The following is a 26,668-nucleotide window of genomic DNA, read 5'->3' as shown; positions in this document are numbered from 1 at the left end:
GCGATATGAATAGTCGTTCAAGCAGTAAAACGCAGGCGGACGAAGACACTTCACGCGACTCGGAGACATCGCCCAATTATCGTGTGGCAGGCCGCTCTGACCAGGAGGAGACCGATGTGGCTAATATTTTAGGTAAGCGAAGTATGAACAAATGAGAAAAAACCAAGGATGATAGATTGCCGAGGCTGCTATTAAGCTATGGGGAAAAAGAAAATTGGGAGCACGATCATTTCACATGTATTCGCACACTCGTCCAATAAGTTGTTCAGACGGTAACGAAACACCATGAGGGAAGACTATGTGGATATTGAAATTCGCTGAGATAAAATGTGCGATTAAAGGTTTAATATAGCCAGCACCTGCGGCCTCGAAAGTTAGCGTAAATGCACTATCGTGCCATCCCATAGGTTATGGGTTCAAATCCCACGTAAAGCACGGTCCCCGCACTTTTCCAAATTTATCTACTTTCGCTGTTTCTAAGTTAGGTTACGTTAGCCTGGTTGGCAACAAGCCACGCATAGACCTTTTGGTCCCTAGCGATACCAGATGGAGACCGACCTCTATGAATACCGAAAGTAGACATCATGTAGGATGTCAGCGCTTTTGGCGAATCTAAGCAGCGCTGGGAAATCCGCTTTTTGGACGTCCTCCAGACCCTCAAACAATGGGGCTCCCGGGCATTTTAAACGCGTTTGCAGTTGCACATTGCATAAGTGGCGCCAGCAAGAGGAAGCGGGCAACCGCGGCAATAGCGCAGACACACCAAATTTAGCGAAGTCCTCAACCATCTGTGCGATCCTTCTGGCAGGAAAATGTGAAGCTCAGATGGCGCTGAAAGCAGCAAACAGGCGTTGTTCCAAGGCAACGAGAGGTGGGCACTATTTAGGACTGGTAGCGGCAGGCTAATCACCTACCCTATCAAAAGTCAAATTATCAATGAATTAACAAAACCAACGCAAGACTGAGTCTTAACGAGGCCCTATGCTCCCGAGAGGAGTGAACAAGGAAAAAAAATAGGCAGCATCTTCTAATCTTACTTCACCATGTATACGTGAGAGCTCGCTTTGCTGGAGGAAGATTTATCTTCGGCGGTTGGTTTACCTTAATTCTCCGAAAACTTCTGGAAAACAAATGGTTGTGTACCACTTAGAATTGACTATTTAAATTTTCTCTGGTGGTTCAGTTGCGAAGTGACCAATTTTTCCGAAACAGCAGGCGACCATTTGCTTTGAGGTGCTTCTTCCGTGAATAAAACTTCTTTTGGATTAAGATCGTGATACTGTCAATTCCAGTTTTGTTTCCAGCGCATATGCTTAGATCCAAGACTAGTTACCTGTTACGATGTCATAGACGTGGTTTGATCTACCGCGGCTGAATTTTTTCAGCCTTTCTTTACATAAATCGACACAAATCCTTTTTTGGCAATTGTCAAATTATGCGCGGTATCTAACGAGAACAATTCTTTTTGACGTACAAATGTGAATGCAATATTGAAAGCATGCTAGTCTCACTAATGCCCAAGGATACCTCTATCTCGCGTTATGTCACTTGATGATCTTACGTTAACAATTGACGCACAGCATGGATTTGATCGACGATCAATTGCCAAGATCGACGGCCATGTTGGCTTATGTTCATTCCCATGGCAGCCGGTCTTACGTTACCGGAATGACTCAAGGTTTTCCAGGCCAAGGGCTGCCACCCTAGTAAATGACCGTTTATCACGGCCATGTTGGAACTCGTTGTGCCAGCGATTCACAGCGGCTGGATAGGTTGAGCGGCTATCATTCGATACATTTAGGCCTGAATAGTCCCATTGTGATACCACTAGAGATTGCCCTCTTTGAACCAACCTGCGAACAAAATGAATCTTATAAATTTCAGCAAACGTATTTGTGAGACCTCTTCAATGCTGTCGAAAAAGGCAAATCCGAACGTGGAAAGCCTTTTTCTGAATAGAGCAATACGTGTACATGGCTTCTAACATAATTAGACAATGCCCTGTTATTCTATTCTATTCTATTCCTCATATCCTGTCTCATAAGATTCAGTAGCGATTTTGTGCGGCCGTGGTTCCATTCTTGCCAAGTTGGCCTGCCTATTTGGCAAAAAGATGATTTCCACCAACGGGCATTAGCTGCATTGATAGAGTGTCTATCTATTAATGGGGAATCGGTATTAGTACATTATCTAGGCGAATGTTTAGTGTTGTAACTTTCCTTGCAAGCTCATCTGCTTTACAATTATCTTCTGCATTTCTATGGCCTAGCACCAAGATCAGGTTTATTTTGAAATATTGCACAGTGCCGAAGTATAGTACTTCAACTCAAAATGTCAAAATAAGTTTATCAATGCACTACTTCCTCGACAACCCACGTCGAAAATCGTAATAAATCTTTCCACGAAAATATTCAGTAGTAATTCCATCTTTGGGACAAAATGAATTTTTTTACTCACTGAAAAAAGAACAAATAAAGCTCGTAAGTGAAAATAATTGATGAATTTGATAAATGCAGAGGGTTATTATTATGATTAGACTACTGTGCGCTGCGACCATAAGAGATCTAATGTGCAAAGTCTGCTGAGGTACCCAATAATTTAAGGCTTTTTAAAAATTATACCACTTTCTGGAGTTTATTGTTCCTTAATTTAAATGAATGCACGGCCGTTTCACAGAATTGGCAAATTATGGACTCAGAGAAACCAATTTTGTTTCAGTGGTATTTCAGACTACAGTGGCCTGTAAAATAACCAGTAATCAATTAGAAGTTTTAAGTCAACTCTGTTGAGTGAAAGTAGCTTATCAGAAACTGCTCTGTCCGGCGTTAGAATTGTTTCTTGTCGCTGGCCGATAGAATTTCGCCAGTGTTCAACGAATTTCTTCTCCTCCCACCTCCTAAGAAGTTGGTTAGTAAGGCCATTTGTAAGTCCACAGAAAAGCTCCGACCAATTAGACACTATGTTTCCGCCTTTTTTAGCTAGATGCTCCGCTATTTCATTTTCCTGGTCCACTAACCCACCCTAATACTACTGTGTTTAAATTTCCTAATATGTTGAGAAGGTTCAGGCAGTCATATACTGTTTTTGAGGTGACTAGACTTGATAGAAGGGCTTTCAAAGCCGCCGTACAATGTGTTGGTGTGGGTAAACATTTCAAAATTTTATACCAAAAACCGTTTGAATCATTTTTGATTCGTGGAGAACTAAATTTTATGAATTTTTAATACCTATACACGCCTCTGTTTAAAATTTATTCAATCTATGTCGAAACATGTCAAAAAAAACCTTCCAGTACAGATTAGCTTCAATATACAAAACAGCCTGTGCAAACCGAAGCATTTTGTGCATGTATTGCCATGCATACGTATGTATTTTGGCTCTTTATTTTACAAGATGTAAAAATACTGCCAAAAAATGTCGAACACAAGTGCTTAAAAGGACCCGCTCACCTGTCTTTGCTGACGGCACAACAATGCGCTTTGTTGCTCAAATCATTACTTCTCTTCAACTTCCACGTACTCCAACACAAACAAAAACACATTCTATAGATCGGCCAGTAACTGAAACAATAACAATTACTGGGTGAAAAACTATTTCAAATACTGCCAGCACCACTTTATTTATTGTGTTGTTGTTGCTATGCACGCAAGGTACCCTGGTGTCTGCAGGTAAATGGCAAATGTGCAAAAGGACAAAACCATCAAAGTAGAAACGTGTGAAGTGGCCATTGTTATAAAATCGAAGACAGTTATAGAGCTCAGCATAATACAACAACAAACAAAAATGGGTAGGTGTGAAAAGCAAAATATGTAGACTGCAATGAACAGTCATTTGAGCGACAGCAACGAAAAGAAGTGCCAGCCAGACGTGAAACAAGAGAGTCAGATAAAAATAGTTCGTGACCCACGCTCAGAAATTTATTTATATTTCAAACGTAATTTTGTTAAAATAGATAATTTTGAAAATAGTATTTGCAGTAAAAAACTTGCATATTTTATATGTTGTACGGGAGCAAAATAGTTGTATAAAACTTCGTTGTTGCCCAAGTGCGTGCAGTGGAAATGAACTTAAATATTTTTTCGCCAAAGGACAATTTAGCGGGCAATTTGTATCTGCAATGCTTAAGTAATTATTGAATATTATTAATAAATATTTTTTATATTTTTACCACCGATTTCATCTCATACTCTTTTAACTCCACAGTGTCACTCAGCAGTTCACGTTCGGCCACGCCATCCTACTCGTCACCCGTAAACCATGGTACGTCTCCGATGAACGTCACCCACTCGCCCGTACCAGTCGTCTCCAATCGACAGAATTTTTTCACGCCGATCGGCGGTGGACCCGTTGCGACAGCGGACACGCACACAGCTAAATGGAAGGCTGCAGCCAGCCCCATCCAGTATGGCCCAGTGGGCTATTCGCAAGTTATACGCCCTGAATCGGTGCGTGCCCAGGGCGCCGCTGCGGCACCACCGCCGCAACAGTCGCCCGTCTCCATGGTGGTGCATCATCAGACTGCAACACTGCCAAGCTCAGCAACCGCAGCCACACATTTACTCGGAGCAAACAGCAATGTACATCATTCCTCTTTGCAGTCAGCGCACCATGCGCCGCCACCACCGCCCGCTACGGCTCATCAACAGCAGCATCAACAACATTTGCAACAACCGACTCTGGCGCATGCTCATATGCCGCTATCGCCCGCTGCACCACCTCCACCGCCACCTGTGGTCAGCAGCGCGGTAATTGCACCGCCCCGACCACCAGCCTCGGTGGTCGCTGGTGTTGGTCATGCCACTACTAGCGTTATACGGATCTCACCTGCAGCTGCTGCCGCCGCCGCAGCCGCTGCTGCTGCCAATAATGGCACTGCAGCCAATGGTGTGCTTGGGGGCAACGCAGCACCAACACTGCCGCAGTCCTTTCATCCTGTCATCGTTGATCCCACACAATTAGTGTCATTACTGTCACCGGCTGGCGGTAACCCTGCGCTGCAGGCAGGGCAGCCCACATTGGTTTCTATTAGTAGCGGGCTGGGTGTGGGTGTCAACAGCTCACTTCTAGCTGCCGCACACCAGCAACATATGCAACACCAGGCACCGCCGCCGCCACCAATGTCAAACGAAAAGACGATTCCAAAAAACGGTTTGTGGAGTGTTCAACTTGAACCATTTGCATTGCATTTAATTTCGAATTTCTTGTTTCTTCTCTATTTAGGATTTCCGCCGGGGTCGATATATCAATGGCAAACGCTGTTGCCCACCATCAGTCAGTCCCCCGTTAAACCGACCAATTTTACAATAGCCGGCATCATACCGCCAACGGCGGAAACACCACCACCACAACAACAGCAACAACAATCAGCGCAAGGAATTAATCTAATAAACCACCATGGCGCACACAACCATCACAGCAATCATAGTTTGAGTGAAAGTCACAACACCGTTATGGACTTAGATTCACCGGAGAAACCGTTGAATTTCTCAACAAGTGATGCGGCTGCTATGAGCGGTAGTTTGAGTGCGAGTGGCGCTGGCGCGTCAGGTGGTATCGGGGGAAACAGCGGACCACTGGAGGATAATGACGATCAATTGGACGATGACGTTTTCGAACCATCAGCGCACTTAGCGCATCCGAAGCCAAAGCATGCGCGCTTTGCAATCAACAGCAGCAGTGACAACTACAGATATAGCAACTCGCTGGCAAATGAATGCGGCAACGATGGAATGGGCGAGCCGAAAACGCCGACAACTACGGCCAACAGCGGGACGGGCCATCACCAAACGGCGGCCAAGCGTCGTTCGCAATCGCTAAGTGCATTACAGCAGCAACAACAACAACAGCAGCAACAAGCTAAAGGGGCAGCCGGGGGCGGTGGCGGTCCTGGCGCCAGTGACAAGGAGCCGCTTAGCCCAGTGACAATAGTAAGTTTTGTGTTTTGTAGTATATTTTCCTATTTCCCTCATTGCAAATTTCATTGTTTTCCACGCTTACAGAACAAAATCCGTCGGCCGATGAACGCTTTTATGATATTCTCGAAAAAGCACCGTAAACTGGTACACAAGAAGCATCCAAACCAAGATAATCGCACTGTTAGCAAAATTCTCGGTGAATGGTGGTACGCATTGAAACCGGAGCAGAAAGCCAAGTACCATGAATTGGCTAGTTCGGTAAAAGACGCCCATTTCAAACTGCACCCGGAGTGGAAGTGGTGTTCAAAAGATCGTCGTAAATCGTCTAGCTCCGGCAAAGGGGGAGCCGGTGGAGGACCACCGGGCATCGGTGATGCGAAACAGCGCAATGATTCGATGGATGGTACCGAGGCGTTAGGTGCTGATATGCCAATACAAAGTCCCGGTTCAGTGGGCGCTTCAAGCAACACCGCTGCCGACTCACAAGGTGACATTATTCCGTTAACAATTGAAGAAACTCTGGGACATGTCAAAGAGGAAAAACAGCGAATCAAATCGGAGATAGTGCAATCGGACGAAACGCAGTCGGATGATGAGCACGTGAGTAGCACAAATAGCCAATAGAAGAAATGTGTTTGCATATAAAAATCACTTAATAATGCAGATGCTGGTGGTAGATGAGCCTACAAATAATAAACAGGCCAATAACAACACCAATCCCGCACATCAGGACGCTACAATGAAGCAAATAGATTTAAAATGTCGCGAGCGTGTGACCGACTCAGATGTCGAAGACGCAGCCTACGATTATAGAAAATCTACAACTTTGGCGGGTAAAAATGTTAAAAATAAAAACACAGCTGAAAATGAGAAGGTTGGTCAAATAGAATAGAGAATAATTTATGGGTTTCCAATTTTATTGTTCTGCCTTTTTGAAAATTTAATATTAAAAAGTGTATGAGTTTGCTTAGCTTCTAAAAAGACTTAATATTTGTTTGAATTTATTTCATATCCAAAGCACTCAACTTCGGAGGTATCATGCATAAAAAACGAGATACAAACAAAAATGGACGCTCTGGAGCACTCAGGGGCCAGCACATCTGGTAACAGCGTGTCTAGCACGGGCACCGAACGCGATATAACATTGAAGCCGAAGGCCATCAAGCCGTACGCTTCGAACATCGAGAGCAGCATACTCAGCCCTCAGAAACTGCCGATGTATTCCTATAATAGTCCGAAGAATCCAATCGGTGTAACACCATTCCAGCCAACAGGCGAGCTCAATAAATTATAAGCAAAATACAACTCTGAAAAACGGTTGCAAGCACATTTAAGCACAAAGACTAAATACAACTAAAAGCTTTGCTTCCAATATTCGAATGTCTTACATTTGCCGTTTACAATTTTTGTATAGTGTAACCTTTTTTCAATTGTATTTTTTTTATAAATATAAGTGCATATTCTCATAAAATTTTCTTTGCGCTTTTCATAACCAAGTTTAATTTTCCCATTTTAGGCGGCGCTTTCAAAACCATGCCAATAAGTCCGAAAAGTGTAAAGCTAGACGAACAACAGCCACAACAAATTCACATAAAACAGGAGGATATCAAGCAAGAGCTCGTCTCGCCTTACAAAATGAATGGTGGCGGCGGTGTATTCACATTCAATGTGCCAATTGGCGCAGCTGCATGTCTGAGTCAGAAGCAACAACAGCAACAGGCTGCGGGGCATCCGTTGCGCAGCCCAAACACCATGGAAGGTACTAGAGGTACGTAGGAAATGCGAGTTATACAATTTTAAAACGTTCTTATTTATTATCTGTAAGATTCTTAATTTGGATGTGTGCATCATGTCTGTCAGATCAGTTTTTACATTCACGTCGGTCTGCTCAATTCATAGGTCCACTTCTTTACAAGTATGCTTGTTGATTGCACGTCTAGCACATAGATTCCTAAAAGCGTATAACCATAGCTCACTCGTATTCCGAGATGAAGTAATTAGATTATTGCTGCCAACGCTAAATATAGAAAATGTAGACCAATTGAGGCCTGTAGTGGTAAGCGGAAGCGCATGATAAAGAATCTTAAATTAGGTTAGTAAGAAAAAAATGCGACCACCGTAGGCGAATGAGTGAGTGCGTGACTACCATTTGTAAGTACGCAGGATCGAATATCCACGTATGAAACACTAAATGATAGAAAAAGTGTTTTTTAATAGCGGTCGCCCCTTGGTAGGCCATGACAAACCTCTGAGTGTATTTCTGCTCTAAAACTTCCTCATAAAAAACCATCTGCCGTTCGGAGTCGACTCAAAACTGTTGGTCCCTGCATTGCCACAAATAGGTGGAGGAGCTCTCAAAAAGGGAGTGAGCGCCAATTACATATAAGCAAAAAAAGATTTCGAAGCTCCATCCAAAGGACGGATCCCAGATGGAATCTGGAGTTCAAGCGGGGCTTATCTCTCGATCGGCCAATATTTCAGTTTCCTTTAAACTGCCGAAAACTAGTAGTGTTTTTCAAGCAGAGGTCTTCGCGATCCTGCAAGCATGCGAAATGCTTAGAGATCGCTGTTGGGAAGGAGACATAAACAGGAAACATTTCTCTTACCTGGGTTCCAGGGCTTAGAAACGTAGAGGGTGAAACGATGAGTTTGCCAGGAAAAGGTGTACAGAACCGGTTTCAGTTGTTCCCATCTCAGGCATCGGTGTCCCTTTGACCGTTGTTAATGGGAAACTGCACAATTTCTTTCTTAAAAAAGCGCAAGACAGGTGGAATATACTATCTTATCGCGCGCTATCTCAAACACACTTTGGCCTCAGCACGACAGAAGCAGGACGCTTAAAGTGCTGGGGAGGATACCGCGCCACTCAATTTCCAAATTCATAGCGATGGTCACCGGTCACTGGCTCATGCGGAGAAGCTTGAACTTGCGTTGTACCCGCATTGTAGAAGCTGTGGGATCCTGGTGAGAAAAAAACTTCTTTGCACATTTCCACGACAGCCAGTTCTACGTTACCGGAATGATTCAGGTTTTTCCCGACCAAGGGCTGCCGCTCCAGTAAGCTAACCCTGTCTAGTGTCATTGTTCTTTGCAAACGTCCGAGTCTAACAACTAGGCGCTTGAGGTTCCTTAGTATACCTTTCAGTGATAACCTAAGGCAGTTTTCCAGCCTGGATCCCGTTTCTCTCCTCCACTACCTCAACAGCACCGGATGGGTAAAGATGGTTTTTCTTCCTTTAAGCTTTTGACATTTTTCGCAGATTGCAGTCTACATCAGGTGTCAAAACGGCATTCTAGTGCTACTTGTAGTGTAGCCTAGGTACTTTTGCCATCAGACTTACCTACCTACCTAGGGTCCTAACGCTTACTAGCGGCGTTAAGCTTCAAGTTAAGAACTATGATGTATATATGTAAATGTGATACGCAGCTACCCAATATATGTGTCAATAACCGTTAGTTTTAGCATATAAACTTGAATACAAGTACAACAATTGCAATAATTTTTATCACAGTAACTTTTCTTTTTCAGTTGTTGCTATTGTGTTGCATTTTATTTTAATCTATTCTGATTTACTTAATTTTTTATTCTTTATGGTATAGTGTTTCTTTATGCAAAACGTTTTTGTATTTAATATTTTTTATGGTTTCTTCAATCGTTTGTTGAAAATGACTGAACATTGCACGAAAGACGGTATCTCCTTATCATGATCATCGTAATGTTGATGCAAACCAAATTTCACTATCTTTTCAAGATTCATTACGGCATTTATTGTTTGTTTTATTTCACCTCATTTTTCATACAGCTTTTTATAGCCATTTTTTCATACTATCCATAACATTTGGTGTCTCTCTTTTCTTTCACATCACTCTTTGCTATCTCTCTCTCTCTCTCTCTCACTTTCTCGTGTTTCACGTTTTACATTGACCACGTCCATATGTGCATTATTCGCTTACAAATCACCACCATTTACATACTTGCATTTCGGAAATCGAAATCCTCTAAACTCCGCACCTTCAGTCGTCAATAACTCGGAACGCTACAGAGATGTCAGAGAACAGCACATATCGGACGCCGCCGACGATTACGATGCATACGAAACAGAAACCGATTTTGATGATATCGAGTTTTATACAATTCCGAAATTGCGTTTAACGAGCACCCCAACAACGCCGAACTGCAGTAAAACCCCAACAACCAAAACATTCCGCTCAATTGTTGCTGTGAGCACAACGGAGTCGCCGTCCGATCGTCCGCCACCATTGAAACGACGTCAATTCACAATCGTGCGTTCACTCACACCACAACAGCAGCACACCTCACCACATCGGCAGTTAAAATATCTGCATCAGCGCCGCGTAGAGACGCCACCCACAGTGATAACTCGCGTACCTACACCATTTAGCGGCGCTGAGCCACAATCGCCTAAGCTGCGACGTCAGTCGTTGAATGCATCGCCAGCATTGCAGCTAGCCGCGGCGGCAGTGCCCAGCACCGCGCAGTTCGCAATCATACGCACACACCATCATCATCACCATCATCCGCATTCTCACCCACACTCGCATTCTCATTCGCTTAGTTCCACACCACCACCTCTGTTCTTTAACAAAGCGCCAAGAAGCGCGACAATTGCAGTCAGTTCAGCTGCTTCTCCGCTGACCCTGCCCACAACCACAACAATATCAACCACCACTTGCTCATCTTCTACATCCACATCTTCATCTTCAACGTCCACATCCACATCCACAACTGTATCGGCCTCTTCCCAAACTGAGAAATTTAATGTTTTCCCCTCTCATTGCTCCTCTAATGTTAATAACAACAATACCAATGACGCGCCACAATTGTCGGCTATAACGAAATCGTCTACCCCAACGGCAACAACAACGATTATAAAAACACTAATTACCTTAAAAAACGGTGCTTGTCTAAATAATAATACCAACCCGATTGACAATGAAAAAGATGTGCCTGACAAAAATCCATCGGCTACACGCTCCACCATCCTGTGTGATTCAATGCTGATCGAAACGGTCAAAGGCGCGCAGCTCAACGAAAGCGACGTGGATGCTTCAATTTTAGACCCAGCTTCAGGTGCTGTGGCATCAACAGCTACATACCCACAGCCTTCGCAGCAACCATCCACAATGTTAGTGATCACCGACGGCCAGCGTTATGCCAGCGCCACTAGCGCCCAATTAGTTCCACATAAATTTAAGAAGTTGAGTGATGTTGGCAACAGTGGCGGCACCGCTACCTATACTTACGTATTGGCCACCAATAACAGTGGCGGCATCAACAAAGCCACCAACAACAACAATCCCAACGCGCTGAACATCAATTCAACCCCGACCACCCCTATCGCCTTGAAGCAGCAAAATAGCGGAGCTGCCACCTTGCGTCCGCTATCGCTAATCAGCGTAAATTCTTGCAACAAGATTACACTACCGGCGAACGCGCGCATACTCGCCGCAACCTCATGCCCGACCAACAACAACAGCCATGGCAATATTGTGGCCATGGGCACTGGCAATGCAGTGGCTGCAGGCGGTGCAGGTGGGACAGTGCATTTCGGCAACAATCCACCGCCAATTGGTAGTACGCTGACGTTACTGAGTACAGCCCCAGCGCTCGCAGCAAATGCAACTCGTCTTGGCGGTAGTAATGGCAATGGTATCGGCTTCGGCAGCAATGTCAACGTCAACAACAATAACAACATCATAACCATTACTAACACTACTAACAGCAGCAGCAATAATAATAAACTCAATAACATATTCACTTTTAGCAGCAACGACACAATAGCAACAACTAGCGGTAACGCCGCCTTCAATGCTGGCAAAAAAGTCGGCAACGAAGGGGGCAGTGGCAGTACTTCGATTTTAATGTTCAACTCAAATGTAGCAACTGTTGTTAATTCCACAGCTGGTGCGGCAAACTCCTCTGTGCCATCTTCACCTGCGGCGGCCACTGTCGCCATCAGCGCGGCTGCGCCCACATGCTTTGCCAGCGCGCCAGCCATGACGCCAACGCAGATACTCACGGCAACGAGTGGCGGTAATGGTGGAATTGCCGGGGGCCAGAAGCAGATACTTTTTACGGTCAACAACATGTTGAATCAGGTAAGTCACGGAATAATAATGGAATGAGTATTATTACTCAAGTTATCTATTTTTTCATTTCCCAAATTGAACATAAAAAAAAAAAAAATTTATTTAGCAACAATGGACAAAGTAAATGTGCACGGTGGCGCAAAATTAATCATCCATTTTTTATTCTTATTTATTTTTAATAAATAAAAACATGAAATCTTCATTTTGAGTGTCAACTATGATTGACGCACGACCCCAGCTGCGAAAATTATAGCATCTTCCGATAGGATGATCAATTTTGGGCCACCTTGTATAATATTTGCCTACAAAAGCGTCGCATTCACATATTTGTATTTATACTGACATTCGTACTTGGATTCGCACTCAAATTTGTTTTTGTATTTTGAGTTGTAGTTGAATTCCTATTTCGTATGTTACCTATACTGAAACCAAAAATATTTAACCTCAGCCATTTAAAATCTCCATTTTCCACTTCCAGTATGCCATACTGCCAATGCAGCCACAAACGGAATCATCAGCCAGTGCTGGCGGCAACGGCAGTGCAGGTTGTGGTCCAATCAAACCCACTCCAATCTCATATGTCAACTATAAGAAAAACAATGGCCAGTCGGCTTTTGGAGTGAATACAAATATCGGTGGCAACAGTGCTGTGCCCAATACGAACAACAACTCAATTTTGATGCACAACTATACAGGTTTGTAGGAATGAATTGTATATTTATATGTTGTGAATCCTGAATCAACTTGTAATTTTTGGTTTTTATTTAGAAGCCACGCCAAAATCGCCACCGTACAAATCATTGCCTACCACGCCGAAATCGGCATGTTCTTCTTCAACATTCGCCTTGAATCCACCCGATTCAGCTGGTAAACGCAGCTCAGATGGCAGCACTGCTTCAGCTGTAGACGCCGATGATGAACAGAATGACGTTGGTGGTAAACAGCAATTCATTTTGGCGCCAACACCGGCACAATTGGGACGTGCGAAATGCCAACGTCGCAAGAATTTGTGTATGTATTTGTTGCATGGCACTTTTTTTTTGTTTTAATTATTTATAATGGCACTACTATCACCTTCTTTTCTGCAGCTTCAAACAATCTATCAAATGATAACAACAATGTCAACTCATTTTCTACCACTGCCTTAATTGGTAACAATAGTAATAGCATTTCTACGAAGAAGCTCAATTCGCCCATTATGGTGGACTCTTCATCACCGATTATTGGCAATGTCAATACGGTTGTTAGTTCGATAACATCCGCGCTGCCCACACCCACCTCGTCGACAACCACACCCAACAGCGACGAACATATGCCAACAACACCGTCGGCAGTTAATAGCAATAGCAGCTCCAGTATTGTAAGTGGCATAAGCGGGATGATGAATCCGAAATCGCCATTAAAATCGACATCGACATCGGCAACCAAAAAGAAAAACGGCGATACGGATAGGTAAGCGATTATTCAAGAGAATGAACTGTTTTGTAGATATGTCAAGTATTTTCAATACAATGTTATTGCTTATTTGTCTACAGCGTGCTGAAAGAGGTTGACTTCGAAAAGAAATATCAGGCATTGCCACAATTCAAACCCGAGGACTGCTTATCGCCAAGCGCAATTGCAGTGCCATCATCGCCACGAGTCTACGGTACAAATTATCGTAAGAAGAATGCGCCACAGCCAAGTGCACCGCCAAAAAAACGTAAGTGACAGCCAAGGCATATGCAATGTGCAATAATAGATAAGAGGGTAGTTTGAAAAGTTCGTGCAAAAATGCAAACTACTTAATTGTTTGAGGTAAATCTTTTTTATTTTTCGACATAGTCTCGTTTTAAGCTTATCCCTTCCGAATAATATGATTAAAGTCTGAGAAGTAGTGTTGTTGTTATTGTTGTGGCAGCATAAGCATTCCCCATACATATACGGGGAATGCTGCTGAAGTGAAATTCCTTGGCCGGATATAAATCCGAGTGATCTCAGGCAGCCAAGTCTGAAAATGGCCGTGATGTGAAATGAGTTAGAGCCCTTTTTATATTAACTGAGACTGAGATTCAGTATGTTGAGGTGATGGAAAAGGAAAAGTTCGTGCAAAAATACAAACTATATTACTTAATTCTTTGGGGAAAATGTTTTTTATTTATTGACATAGTCTCGTTTTAAGCTTATTCCTTCCGTATAATAGGATTCAAGTCTGAAAAATAGCCATTCGTTTCTGCAATCCCCTACTAGTTCAAAGAAAATATTTTTTCTCGCCAACCATTTCTTCAAATTTGGAAGGGTGATCTCAGGCAGCCAAGTCTGAAAATGGCGGTGATGTGAAATGAGTTAGAGCCCTTTTCCATTAACTGAGACATGATTCAGTGCATTGTCGTGATGGAAAAGGGAACTCATTCGTCGAAGAAATATACCAAAATAGGCCATTCCTACGGCAGGCGACCAAGTAAACTAGCCCTGTCTAGTGTACCGTACTCCGCCTAAATTGACCAAGGAATAGACTGAGACGTGGTGTGTGTTCTACCAAGATTTGCTACTAACTAAACATAACCTCGATACGCGCAAATAGTACCATCTCTCTGACTTTGCATGAACTTTTCAAGCAACCCTCGTATACGTATTTGCTATAATTGAGTAAACTAACTTATTTTCATTTCTTATTTAGCAGTTTGCGAGGATGATTCAGCCATTGAAACAGCATCTGTGCCATCAACACCATCACAACGTTTCTTTGGACCCGATTTCAGCATTGAGCAGCTAAGTAAGTCAGAAGTCAAAAGCAAAAAAAAATTATAAATTATGTATTCATTTTTGTGTGTTGATTTTTTCATAGATTTGGATAATTCTGATGAGACAGATCGTTCACCGCGTACTCCCCAAACTCCGTTACAAAGTGCGCGCTCCGATGCCAGTGAAAAAGGTCATCGAAAGGTATTGGAAATACGTCGCAATTATGTTTATCAGCTCTTTAGCGAGCAGGGCATGTTTCCATCGGCGCAAGCCACAATGCAATTTCAGGTATGTACTTCGAGTAAAAGCAAAAACTAAGTTCGCAGGAAGAATATTTGCTATTAAAATCCAATAAATATATTCGGACAAATACCAGCAAGATTTTTTCTGCGGGCGCTCCACAGTTAGCAATCTCGTGGTATTTTCACATCTCTGCATTTATGAACAGTCATCAAGTTGACACAATAAACACCGACTTTTCAAAAGCCTTTGGCACTGTTTCGCACAATATCTTATCGCGGAAACTTGAATGCTTAGGTTGTCATTCAACTGTTATGTCATGGTTGAGTACTCTAAAAGAAAGTCGTTTGTACAAATTGAAAACACTGAATCCTACACTTTTGTAGCAGTGTCCCACAGGGGAGTATTCTTGGCCCTACTTTTATTTTCGTTTTTTTAATTAATGACATTGGGTTCTGTTTTAACCACTGTAAGTTTTTACTCTATGCTCGTGATCTAAAATTGTTTAGTAAAGTAACTTACTAATCGGATGATTCTTTAGTGCTGCAACCCTGTCGCTTGGAATGTCCAAAATAAGCTCCCACTTTATATAAAGAAATGTTTTCATGCCATCTTTGCAAAAACTCTGAATATTATTCCTTCCTCTTATACTTTATCAAATTCTGTTCTGTCTAAAGTTAAAGAGTTTTCCAATTTAAGCGTGACAGTTTACTCTGGTTTTACAATCGTAAATCATCTTAGTCAGATATTGCGGAAGAGTCATGCTAATTTAACATTTTTGCATTTTAAATACCCCTATACTAGAAAAATTGTATAGCCTAGTTCGAATATGCATTTTTGGGTGGGAATCCAGTTTATGCCTCTCATTCAAATACAGGGTCCGGCACTCGAAGTGTAACCAATTAAAAATACCATAAATTTAGTTTGGAAAATTACTTGTATGCAATTCAAAGTAAAAAATGTGTGAAAATAATACAAAATTAAGAACCAATTTACTTTTACTCGATATGACCACCTTTTGCCTTGACTATGGCCTTGAGATGGTCCAGAAACGTATCGCCAGGTGCCCGAATGTGACTTGCGAGTATATTGGCTCACTCGCGGGCGCCTCTTTTTTCAGCGCCTCAAGACTGGTGAATCTTTTAGTTCGGACATTGTTCTCCAAAATACCCCAAAGTGAATAATCCAACAATCGTGTCTGGTGAATTTGAGAGCCATTCTGTGGACGCAATGAAGTTCGGAACGTTGTATTTTAGCCATTCTTGGTTCACTCGTACTTTTTGCCACCGAAATGTTTGTCTGCCCCCGGCTTCAAAGCAACCTCCAGAGTACTTTCCCGATAATATTTCGCATTTACTTTTAGATCTTGTAAAGCTTGACTTTGAGATCATTTTTCAGTATGCGGCGAATGCTACAGTCGGATGTTTCAGTTCTTTCGCCATTTGATTGGCACTTCGTCGGGGATTTCGCTCAAGTCGCTTCTTCACTTTTTGAACCATTTCACGTGACGTTGGAGTGTTTTCATGAGCAGCTCCATGACGTTTCGCAATGCTACCAGTATCATTGTAACGAGTAATGGTGCGATAAACAAAAACTTTATTTAGTTTTAGACGCTACTTTAAATTAAAGAAACCAACGCAAAACAAGTCTTGTCGGGGACCTATGCTTGCGGGAGGAGTGAACAAGGAAAAACAAAAACTTTAAGGTAATCGAGCTCACGAACAATCGCTGGTTGTGATTTTCCAGCCAAATATAATGAAATCACACTATTACGTTTGAAAATCATTTTCTTTTTTCGCGTTTACTGTCGGCAAAATGCTTCCGCGCACTTGTAAACAATACTCTGGACTGTCATTTAGCCAACTAACAGACAGCTGATGCCCAAGCTTCAGCTGCGCGAGCGCTCTGAAATTGGTTACATTTCGAGTGCCGAACCCTGTAGACTTTAAAAGGTACAACGAAATTTTATTCGAATCGCTCTCCAACCTTTTCATTTCTCTGATCCGCTAGCATCCTACAGTGTCCGGTACATGCTAATAAATCTGGTGTCCTCTGCCAATAGACGTACCCTTCAGTCTTTGATGTTTGTTTTTGATATTATTTGCATTTCTCTTGATTGTCCTGAAGTTCTTGAACAGATTGGCTTCAATGTTCCCCACAAAACTTGACGATTTTTACGAATTTAACAGTCAAATCAAACTACATACAATAATTCTGCCCCTATTACGAAGGCTCTTACTAAGTTACTGTAAATAGTATCTACAGGCTACTCGACGTAGATTTTGCTCTGCCAAGATTACTTTTCCACTCGAGAAATGCGTCCCACTATTCAGATTGTTAAATAAATAAAATATTAAATTCATAGAATTAAGCTAAGAACTAAAAAATGCCCGCTTTCATTTCTGATATTTTGCGTGTTTTGTTTTTTTTTTTTGTTGATTTCTGAATGTTTTTGCCAAAAATAATACCGAAAACTCGCCTCAACCAACGTACTCACCGGACTTTGGCACCGCCAACTATTTCTTGTTCCTAAAACAGAAAATATCTATGAATTGACAGAGATTTGCCGCAGTTGTGGAGATAACGTCTGCATCGCTTGGAAAAGCTGAGGCCACACCCAAGCGTTTTTTGGTCAGAATATTTTTCGAGAAAAATAAAAAGTCTCCTTGATTTTTGAACACGCCTCGTATTCTAGAGCTTGAGAACTTAAAATGATAATACACATTTTTTTTATTATAAACTGGTAAATAATTTCATGGCAATTTTTTTTTTTTTTTGTGAATATGATTTCCGGTATATTTCCACAGCGGCTACGAGATATATGGTCCATTCGTTTAGTTCATTTTTTGACAACTTTTTCCAATAAATCTCGTTGGATGGCGTCAATGATGGCTTGAATTGAATACTGCAATAAATCGATTTTTAAGCGCAGTGTATGGCAAGTTGGAACCAAATCTCGTCGGGGTTTAGCTGATTAGTTTTTGGAAATTTTTTTTGGAACAAAAATTTACTTAGCTTAGCTCGATAGCATTCGCCATTTCTGCCCATCACTGCCTTAATGCAATCAAAGCATTACAAGACGCTTATACTTGAAAATCCAAAAAATGTCGTCGAAAATATTGAATACCCAAATGTTGCTATTACGCGGATTTCACTGTTTCCCGACTTCAAAGTAAATTTGACGAATTAGCTGTCAAACCCTGAATGTGATAGTTCATGGCCTCCGATCGAAAGCATACGATGTATCACTTTATTTCGTACACCTTTTGCCGTGAACGGTCTACACCAGCGATATGTCTCTTATAGACAGTGTAGATGCCCAGTTCACCTCATTTTGAAGAAAATAAGCACCGTCAATGCTCTATGAAATGCGCGAACAAATTTATTATTGTTATTTATTATTATTTTTTTTTTTTTCCAAAGTAAATTTCCACAATTTGGAAGTGTTGTTCTGGCGTTAAGCGATTCATGATCACTGCCAAACTGAACAGAAATGTCAACTCAGTTTGCGATTCTCAGCTGTCAAGCCATAGTTATCGATATCAGCAGTTCTCTTGTAGCTTGGGCATATAAAGTTTTCTGCCACATCTTTTCTCCTCTATTAGCGCGTATTAGTATTAACTTTCATCTCTCCGCCCTTCATTGCAGAAAAAGCATATCGACGTCTTTCCGCGAAAACAAGATCTCCAGCTGAAAATACGCGAGGTGCGTCAAAAGTGCATGAGCCAGCCCGGCTTTACCCCGCACTCCGCTGGCCCTATAACGCCATCCGCCGAAACAAGCATATCCATAGCGTCGACAACAGCCACAAGTACGACAGCATTAAATCTCAACACCGGCAGCAACGCTAACAGTGGAGGTAATTTGAATATAAATAACAAAAAACAAAATTCATTTAAAAAAACAGCAAACGACTTTCTAACGAAAGCCTCCTTTTTTTCTTTGTAGATACGTCAACGCAAGCAAATAGCGAATAGCAGCAGTAAACGAAACAGCAAAAAGAACGAAAACAAATCTAAGTGAGATACATTTGCAATGGTGCGAAAATAACGTCAGCAAGAGGTTTTTAGAAAAAAATATTAATAACAAAAAATCTAATAAAAACTACAAGCCAAACAGAATACTGTACAAGCAACCACAAACTCAGAGCGCCATGAAAAATTGCAATATTTTATGCACTTTAACCTAATTGTGATGCAAATGCGAGGTAGAGCAGTGACGAATGGGATCATGTTTAAATGCTAGCTAAACAAAATATGTGTAAAGTACGAAAACACAAGCACATCTGTATAAAACTACATGCGAGTTGGAGCAGATGTGCATAGGAAAAATCATGCTGTCCTCATTTATATACATATAAGTAAACTTAAGAACAAATGTCTGCATAGAGTGTCGATTTGAAGGTGCAGTTGAGCATTGAGGACAAGCGCACACTAACACGAAAAAAGCTCGTATATGGATAAATGTTAGTTGTTGATGATCTGCAATTACTTTAGAGATACAATTTTGAGGGATTAGTAACAATGCATGGTTTTGCATCCGAAACTGAGTGAAGCTGAACATTGACTTTGAGACAATTTTAGCTTTAAAGCAGAATATACAAATTAGAAGCAGGCAAAAGTGACAGTAGTAATTATTAGATTGATTTGATTTTTTTTTTTTTTGTTTGCTTATGCTTTTGAACAATACATGTTAAATGATGCAACATAGAAGAGAGAAACAAGAAAGAGACAAAGGCAGTAGTCGGTTCTACGTTGCGGGTTTATATCCGGGCAATGACTGTCACACCAGCAGCATTCCCCTTAATTGTATAGGGGAATGTTTATGCTGCTACAACAACAATAACAAGTGAAAGATGTTTTTATGGGCTTCACGAAAACGTACAAACGCTGCAATACAAATGAATTACAGTGGCAAAGAATTGTCTTTAGCGTAAACAAAGCGTTGAGTGAGACAAACTGGCATGCCATCTTCCGATGTGCGATATACATCAAGCCAGCTACGCTACGCATAGAATGCCAATATATATAAATTAAATTAGGCGCTAAAGTGAATCACTAAAATGGAAAGTTCACAAAAGCAGACACAAATTGAACAACGCAGGAAATAAACAAATATAATACTTACATACATACATACATTTAAAGCACATTAATATAAACAAAAAAAAAATAAAAATAAAATAAAAAAACAAATCTAAAAATCATAAAAAATTGAAAATAAATCCCAATTACAACGTAAATAGTTTTAAAATGCATTCAAAACAACCAATACTGCAAATCATACAGGCATAGAGTAAACCGTTATACAAGCTTATTATCAATATAATGGATTAAAAAATGAAAATTAAATATATAAGTAAAAAATGAAGTTAAAATATTAATACATACAAAGAAAGAAAAAATCAACAAACACAAAAATATACATAAAGGCAGCATAGTTAATAAATTTAGTTAATAACTAAGCAGCCATTACCAGTTAGTAGGCGAAAAAAGTGAAACTAAAGGTTTAAATTAAAGATTGTAAATGAAGCTTAATGATGTCTTACAAGTAAATTAAATATTAACACTTAAAAATTAAAACTAAATTACAATACAAAAGGCACACAATAACTATGGTAAACGTTAAGCGTACAAAACGCAACATTCACGTGGCAAAGTTTCAAGAAGCAACTAAAAATTTGCTGGGAAAAATACTTTTCTGTTTAACATTTTATACAAAAAAAAATGAAATAATTATACATACATACATAAATGATTACAATTAAAATTGCGTATGCAGGTTTTAACATACACCCACACACATAGAAACATATCTTCATGGTATGCGCAAACACGTTTGGAGCACACAAGAAAAAAAAAACAATGTACGATCTGTAGTTTAGATGTTGCATATTTCAGGCGACGCCTGGTTGTAGGCTTTTGTTTTGCAAGGCTAGCAGGCCACTTCTTTGTGCACGGGCCAAAATTCTGGTTGCGGTTAAACGTGGGCTTTTGACAAAATGTGCTTAAATGGACTTATCACTTTTGTAAGTCAGCATAGGCACATAAATCCATTATTGTCTGCTGCTACATCGAAAATATTCTATTAGCGTCACTAATTATGCTTTAAATATTATTTAACACTTTTTTTCAACTTTAAAGTCGCAGCCAGCAGCATCCACCAAATGTTGGTTTTAATTTTTATTTTCTCGGTAGATGGCTGTAGTGAACGATGCTAATTTATAGACGTCTTTAAACAGCATTGGCGCAAAGTGCTTTTTGCTTTTTTTTAATTGTGTTGTCACACTCCAGCCGCATTTTTATTGATTTTGAGCACCGCGGGCCCTAGTCGCCTGTGTGCTAATTAAGTTGGGATTATATTGTATATATACCCTACAAATAATAGTAGTAATAATAATTGATTTTGAAAGGCAAAACGTTGCAGTTGTTTGCGTTGATTTTTTCAATTCCATGTGCGAGCGAAATGCAGCATAGGACTGCATAGAAATTGATTTCACTCACGCACTTGCAGAAAATCCGCAAATCTGCTTAAACCAAACGCCTACATGCATAGCCATTTTTAAATTAAATTTATTGTATCTTGAAATGTTTTTAATCTGTTAAAAAAATGCCAACAAATTCCTATTGGCCTCAACTTACGCGCAACGCTTGCGAGCCGCCCAACTTTTAAATTTTATTTCCTACTTTAATTTTCACTCATACTGCATACTTGCATACTAGTTTTTATTCTTCGTAATTTTAATCGAAATTTTATTGAATTACATATATTTATGATTTTAACAACTCTTTTAATTGCACCCGCGAAAAAACGAAAGAACTGCTTGCATTTTGTTTTAGGTCGGAAAATACAAAAAATACGCGTAATTGTAAATGAATTGAATTGTGAGCACATGGAGCATATATGTATATATATATATATACATAAAACATACATACATACATATTTTTAATTGCAACTTGTATTTAAGCAGTTAATTTGAAGTTATTGGCGCCTTAAATTTTATAATAATAATTTTTTTTAGCTTTAAGTCTCATGCAATTAAAAATCTTTGGTAGTTAGTACTTTTGAAAATCTTGTGCTATATTATTTGCTTGAACTTTGCAAAAGAAAATTTTAGAATAAATATTAAAAAAATATATCATACAAATTGGTAGAACCAAGCAGGCTGCGTTTGTAGGTTTAAAAATTGTCATGTCATATTTTGAAAAATGTGCTTTAATTCGCAAATTTTTAGGCGCTCACATAGCCACCAGTTAGAAAGATGTGTAGAAATGGAGTGAGAGAAACACACACACACACGGAAACACGCATGTACGTGCGAATAGGAATGTGAGCGAATGTCGTCTTCCATACGTAATACTGCAATATTTAAAATATTGTTTTGTTTGTACCTTTTTATTACATACATACATATGTATATACAAACATGCAACAATATTTAACTCTACTACGTTGTATGAAGCACTAAAACCAGACAGAAATATTGAGCATTAAAAGTAAAAATATGGTTTTTGTGACCAAAAGTTGTGTTGTTGTGTACTTTAATAAATTTTAGAAGGCACTACCGTAGATTTTCTTAAAATTTCATAAAATTGCTACTGAAATCGACACCAACCAAGCCTTTGTCAAGGTTGCGCGCAAAATTGCCGATTAACCAGTTTCGCCTGCATGCATTATTTTAAATTAAAAAGGAAAAAAGAAAATTAGAACGAAGCACAGCTAGCCTTTAGTCTGAAATTGCGTAACTTTTGTCCGCTTGCAACTTCCCGATTTTCGATTTTTTTTTTTTTTTTTCTAATAAATAAAATTTCATTTGTATGCATTTAAGACTGTATGGCAAATTTTATTTATGGTTATGCATTATTAAAAATATTTTTAAAATAATACATACATACACACTTTCATACATATGCAGTTAGAATATGTAAATGTAGTAAGCGTAGATGAGAAGTTTTTTTTTTTAATTTTGTATTCTAGTTAAGCTAAAATGTATTTTAGTTGTCTTCATTTTTTTTAATATCTTCGCCTTTTAAAAATTAGTTACTTTTGCAAATTTTTATTTTGTAAACTACATTAAAGTCTCAAATACTAATGTCAACTAAAATATTGTTAAATAATATTTACATATACATATATATAAATGTCTATATATAGTTTTTTTTATGATAATTTGAAAAAGCAAAGAAATTGTATTATCTAGAAATGTGAATACACACACACAAATATACTAGTGTATCTGTAGTATCGAAGCTTAGTAATAAAACAATGCTAAATGTTTAATCTTTTTTATGCCCTTACATAAACACACACACATAAAAACAAATGAGTACATACACAAATTCGTATATAAATATATATTATATATGATTTTAGAATGTTAAATAAATTTTGATTTTATGCCGAAAAAATAATTGAATTTGTTGTTTTTATTTAATAACTAAATTTTTCCATTCACTTTTGCTTTTAATTTTCCATTTTTTGGTAATGTCAAATTGTGGTTTTCTACTATGCACTCAAATGCCGCAAATTGAGTTTTTCTTAAAAATATTTTGCGCTGAGAAACTCGTAAGCACTTGGCTTAGTTGGTTATTAACTTTTACCTTTGTATTTATGGGGTTAGGGGTAGTCAGAGATCCGAAAAAATTGAAAATCATAATTTTTTTTTTTTGCTAGTCAATTGCGTTATTTTACAAAAATAAAAACATACCATTAATACATTATGTTTCGACTTGGCTTTAGCAAAATTTCAAAAAAAAAATTAATAATTGTAAAAATTATCGCTGTTTGTGTGCAGCCCGTTTCTTTAGAAGTCGCTTGCGGTGATCATCACAAGCCATTGGAGATTCATCTAAAATCAATCGGACAAGAGAAATTGGTTTTATTAATAGTTAATCATACGCCTGATCAAAACTTGTTCTTGTTTTTTTTTTTTCAAAATTAACAATATGGCGGGCTCAGGAAACATTTTTCAGAATTTCGAGAAAAAAACCGCCTTCGATCTTCAGCCTTAACGACCGCGCTGTTAGTTCTGTCTTTTCCAAACTGGATAAAGAAGTAAAACGAATGGGTCTGGTGGTGAACGAGTACAAAACGAAGTACCTCCTGTCATCAAACAAACTGTCGGTGCACTCGCGTATCGGCACGCACGTCGCTATTGACAGTTGTGATTTCGAGGTTGTAAAAGACTTCGTTTATTTAGGAATCAGCATTAACGCCGATCAGCCTTGAAATCTAACGCAGAATCTCTCGTGCCAACAAGTGCTACTTTGGACTTCATAGGTAATTGAGTAGTAAAGTCCTCTCGCGCGAACAAAACTAACACTCTATAAGGCTCTCATCAAGCCCGTCCTAACGTATGACGCAGAAGCGTAGTCGATGACAATATCCAAGGAGGTATCACTTGGAGTGTTTAAAAGAAAGATTCTGTGTAAGATTTTTAGGTCTTTGCACGTTCGCCATGGCGAATATCGTAGGCGATGGAACGATAAGCTGTATGAGCTTTACGACGGCGAATAAATATCCAGCGGCTATGCTGGCTGGGTCATGTCGTCCGAATGGACACAAACGCTCCGGCTCTAAAAGTATTCAAATTGGTACCAGCTGGTGGTAGCAAAGAAAGAGGAAGGCCTTCTCTGCATTGAAAAGATCAGGTGGAGAAGGGCTTGGCTTCACTTGGTGTGCCCAACTGGCGCCGGTTAGCTCAAGAAAGAAACGACTGGTGCGCGTTGTTAAAAATCGCTTAAGATGTTATCGCGCCAATTAAGAAGAATAACGCCATACGGAAAAATAACTTTTGCTTTCATATACAAATTTTGTGTTGGCTTCCCATTACTACCACGAAAGGCTTGCGTATAATGTCCTGCACTAGGACCTAATTTAAAAATTATTATACAGAAATGTAGCCAATATATCTACTTATCCATATTGATTGAAGGATATGGTCCTCAGATACACGTCAACGCCCCCATGCGGACGAGCCACACCAGTGTAACCCAGTTTGCCATGTCAACATAGTTTTCCATTCTGATCTGTCAAACAATTGTTATCGATATCGATAATTCTCATGCAGCTAAAAAAACACCCGATATAATTGGTGAAATTTGCTGATTCATCGCTAATTTTTTAATTATCTGAATTTAATAGAAATTTAATTTGATTAATTTCGTGGCGAAATAGACCTCATTTATCACGCTATTATGTTTTTTGTTTTTTTATTCTACAATTAATTGTTTAAAAAATCGAAATTTTGAAAAACAGAAAATCTTTCGCTCAGGCACGCGTTTTTTATGTTTTTCAAAAGCAGTATAAATTTTATTGAAATCTACCAAGCAGTTTTTAAGTTACAATGATCATCATTTCAAAAAACATAGTTTCGAAAAAAACGCATTTAAAGTTTAGCTATCGAGCTCCGGAGCGCCCGAACGCCCTTTGTTAATTGTTGAATAGAAAATGCAAAAAAATGGTATTTTTTTAAAATTCTGATTACCCCCAACCCCTTAAATAAATGCATAATATCTCAAGATTATTCTGCCACAATTAGCAGACGATCGGGTATTGAGTATTTGAGCGTTCTTTGCTCCAGGCCGGATTTCATGGTTTTCAATGAAAAATAATGTCAAAGTTGCATTATTAGATGGAAATTGATTGAATAAACCAACACTACCTGCATCGCTGAAAAAACTCAAAACCATGTCTTTTTCACCGGATTCTATAAAGGGCCTTCAACAAAAAAGTTTTTTTTAACGATCAAAACAGTTACTTATTAGTTTTCTCACTTCTTTTTCAATTTCATTTAGTTTTTCATTTAATTTTACCTAACCTAACCTAACCTAGTCTTGCCCGTTGTCAATGCAAGTTTAAACCTGTTTAAAAATTATCCTCCGTTAGACTTGCTTCGAAGCTCGAGCGATTAATGCCGAAATGTGGTAAGAGCCGTTAGTATAAATGTATGATTTAAGTTGTCAACTCAAATCAAACACGAAAGCCCCATCCAAACGGTAATCTAGAGTTTTTGCACACAGTCATACACAGTAGTACACACATACAAACACACACACGTAGTATACCTAACTAGAGAAACCAAACCAATCTAGAGAAACTCAAGAAAATGTGCCAAGCGAAAGGATGCAAGTACGAGCGGAAGAAAGAACATATAAATTTCATTAAATAAAATAAAAAAATATACAACACAAGACTTGAACAAAGTCACAAATATGTAAGTAATAAACAGTAAATGTGCGCTAAAAAAATCAATTTGGAGATATCCATTAACCAAATCTAGAGATAATACAATTAATTAGAAATACCACAACAAGTCAAATCATACAGTCAACATTTTAGTGTCACCATCGGAATTTAAAGAAATTAAATATTGATTAATTTAGTCAAAAAACAAAAAAAATATAGCAAACTCCTCTCGCTATCGGCAGAATTGATGGACTATAACAATTCGATCGCAATTGAACGAATGCCAAAAAGTAAATAAAACTGCCGTAATTTGTAAAGAGCTGAACGGAGCTGAAAGATATTCTGCACGAAGGTTTGAAAAATCTCAAACCTTTCTCAGAAATGTTTGGTGCTTCGATTAACTATAAAATTTAATATTAATTCTATCAAAACGTGCATTAAAAAACGTCACGAAACATATGAAAACATTTTGATATGCAGCCGCAAAT

At 39.4% G+C, this 26,668-nt stretch overlaps 1 protein-coding gene across 6 annotated transcripts in view; it reads left to right on the top strand.

Moving 5' to 3' along the window:
- The window catches only part of LOC128863044 (putative transcription factor capicua), a 71,534-nt gene extending 48,130 nt beyond the window's left edge, over positions 1–23,404 (top strand). For 4 of the 6 annotated variants that reach the window (XM_054101944.1, XM_054101967.1, XM_054101952.1 and 1 more), the window contains 16 exons: positions 2–132; positions 4,204–5,148; positions 5,221–5,927; positions 6,000–6,515; positions 6,580–6,789; positions 6,934–7,189; positions 7,432–7,683; positions 11,839–12,035; positions 12,505–12,721; positions 12,795–13,037; positions 13,115–13,478; positions 13,562–13,728; positions 14,686–14,781; positions 14,854–15,038; positions 18,639–18,849; positions 18,939–23,404. In XM_054101944.1, coding sequence (XP_053957919.1) covers positions 2–132; positions 4,204–5,148; positions 5,221–5,927; positions 6,000–6,515; positions 6,580–6,789; positions 6,934–7,189; positions 7,432–7,683; positions 11,839–12,035; positions 12,505–12,721; positions 12,795–13,037; positions 13,115–13,478; positions 13,562–13,728; positions 14,686–14,781; positions 14,854–15,038; positions 18,639–18,849; positions 18,939–18,967 — 4,726 coding nt within the window. In that variant the 3' untranslated portion in view covers positions 18,968–23,404. Of the gene's footprint in view, position 1; positions 133–4,203; positions 5,149–5,220; positions 5,928–5,999; positions 6,516–6,579; positions 6,790–6,933; positions 7,190–7,431; positions 7,684–11,838; positions 12,036–12,504; positions 12,722–12,794; positions 13,038–13,114; positions 13,479–13,561; positions 13,729–14,685; positions 14,782–14,853; positions 15,039–18,638; positions 18,850–18,918 lie in introns of all 6 variants that reach the window. The other 2 variants (XM_054101976.1, XM_054101986.1) reach the window with 2 other exon arrangements.
- The last annotated feature ends 3,264 nt before the right edge of the window (positions 23,405–26,668 follow it).

Source organism: Anastrepha ludens, chromosome 2, assembly GCF_028408465.1.
Source record: "Anastrepha ludens isolate Willacy chromosome 2, idAnaLude1.1, whole genome shotgun sequence".
Taxonomy (NCBI): Eukaryota; Metazoa; Arthropoda; class Insecta; order Diptera; family Tephritidae; genus Anastrepha; species Anastrepha ludens.
Note: the sequence above shows the minus strand (reverse complement) of the source record. Positions and strands in the feature narration are given on the sequence as shown.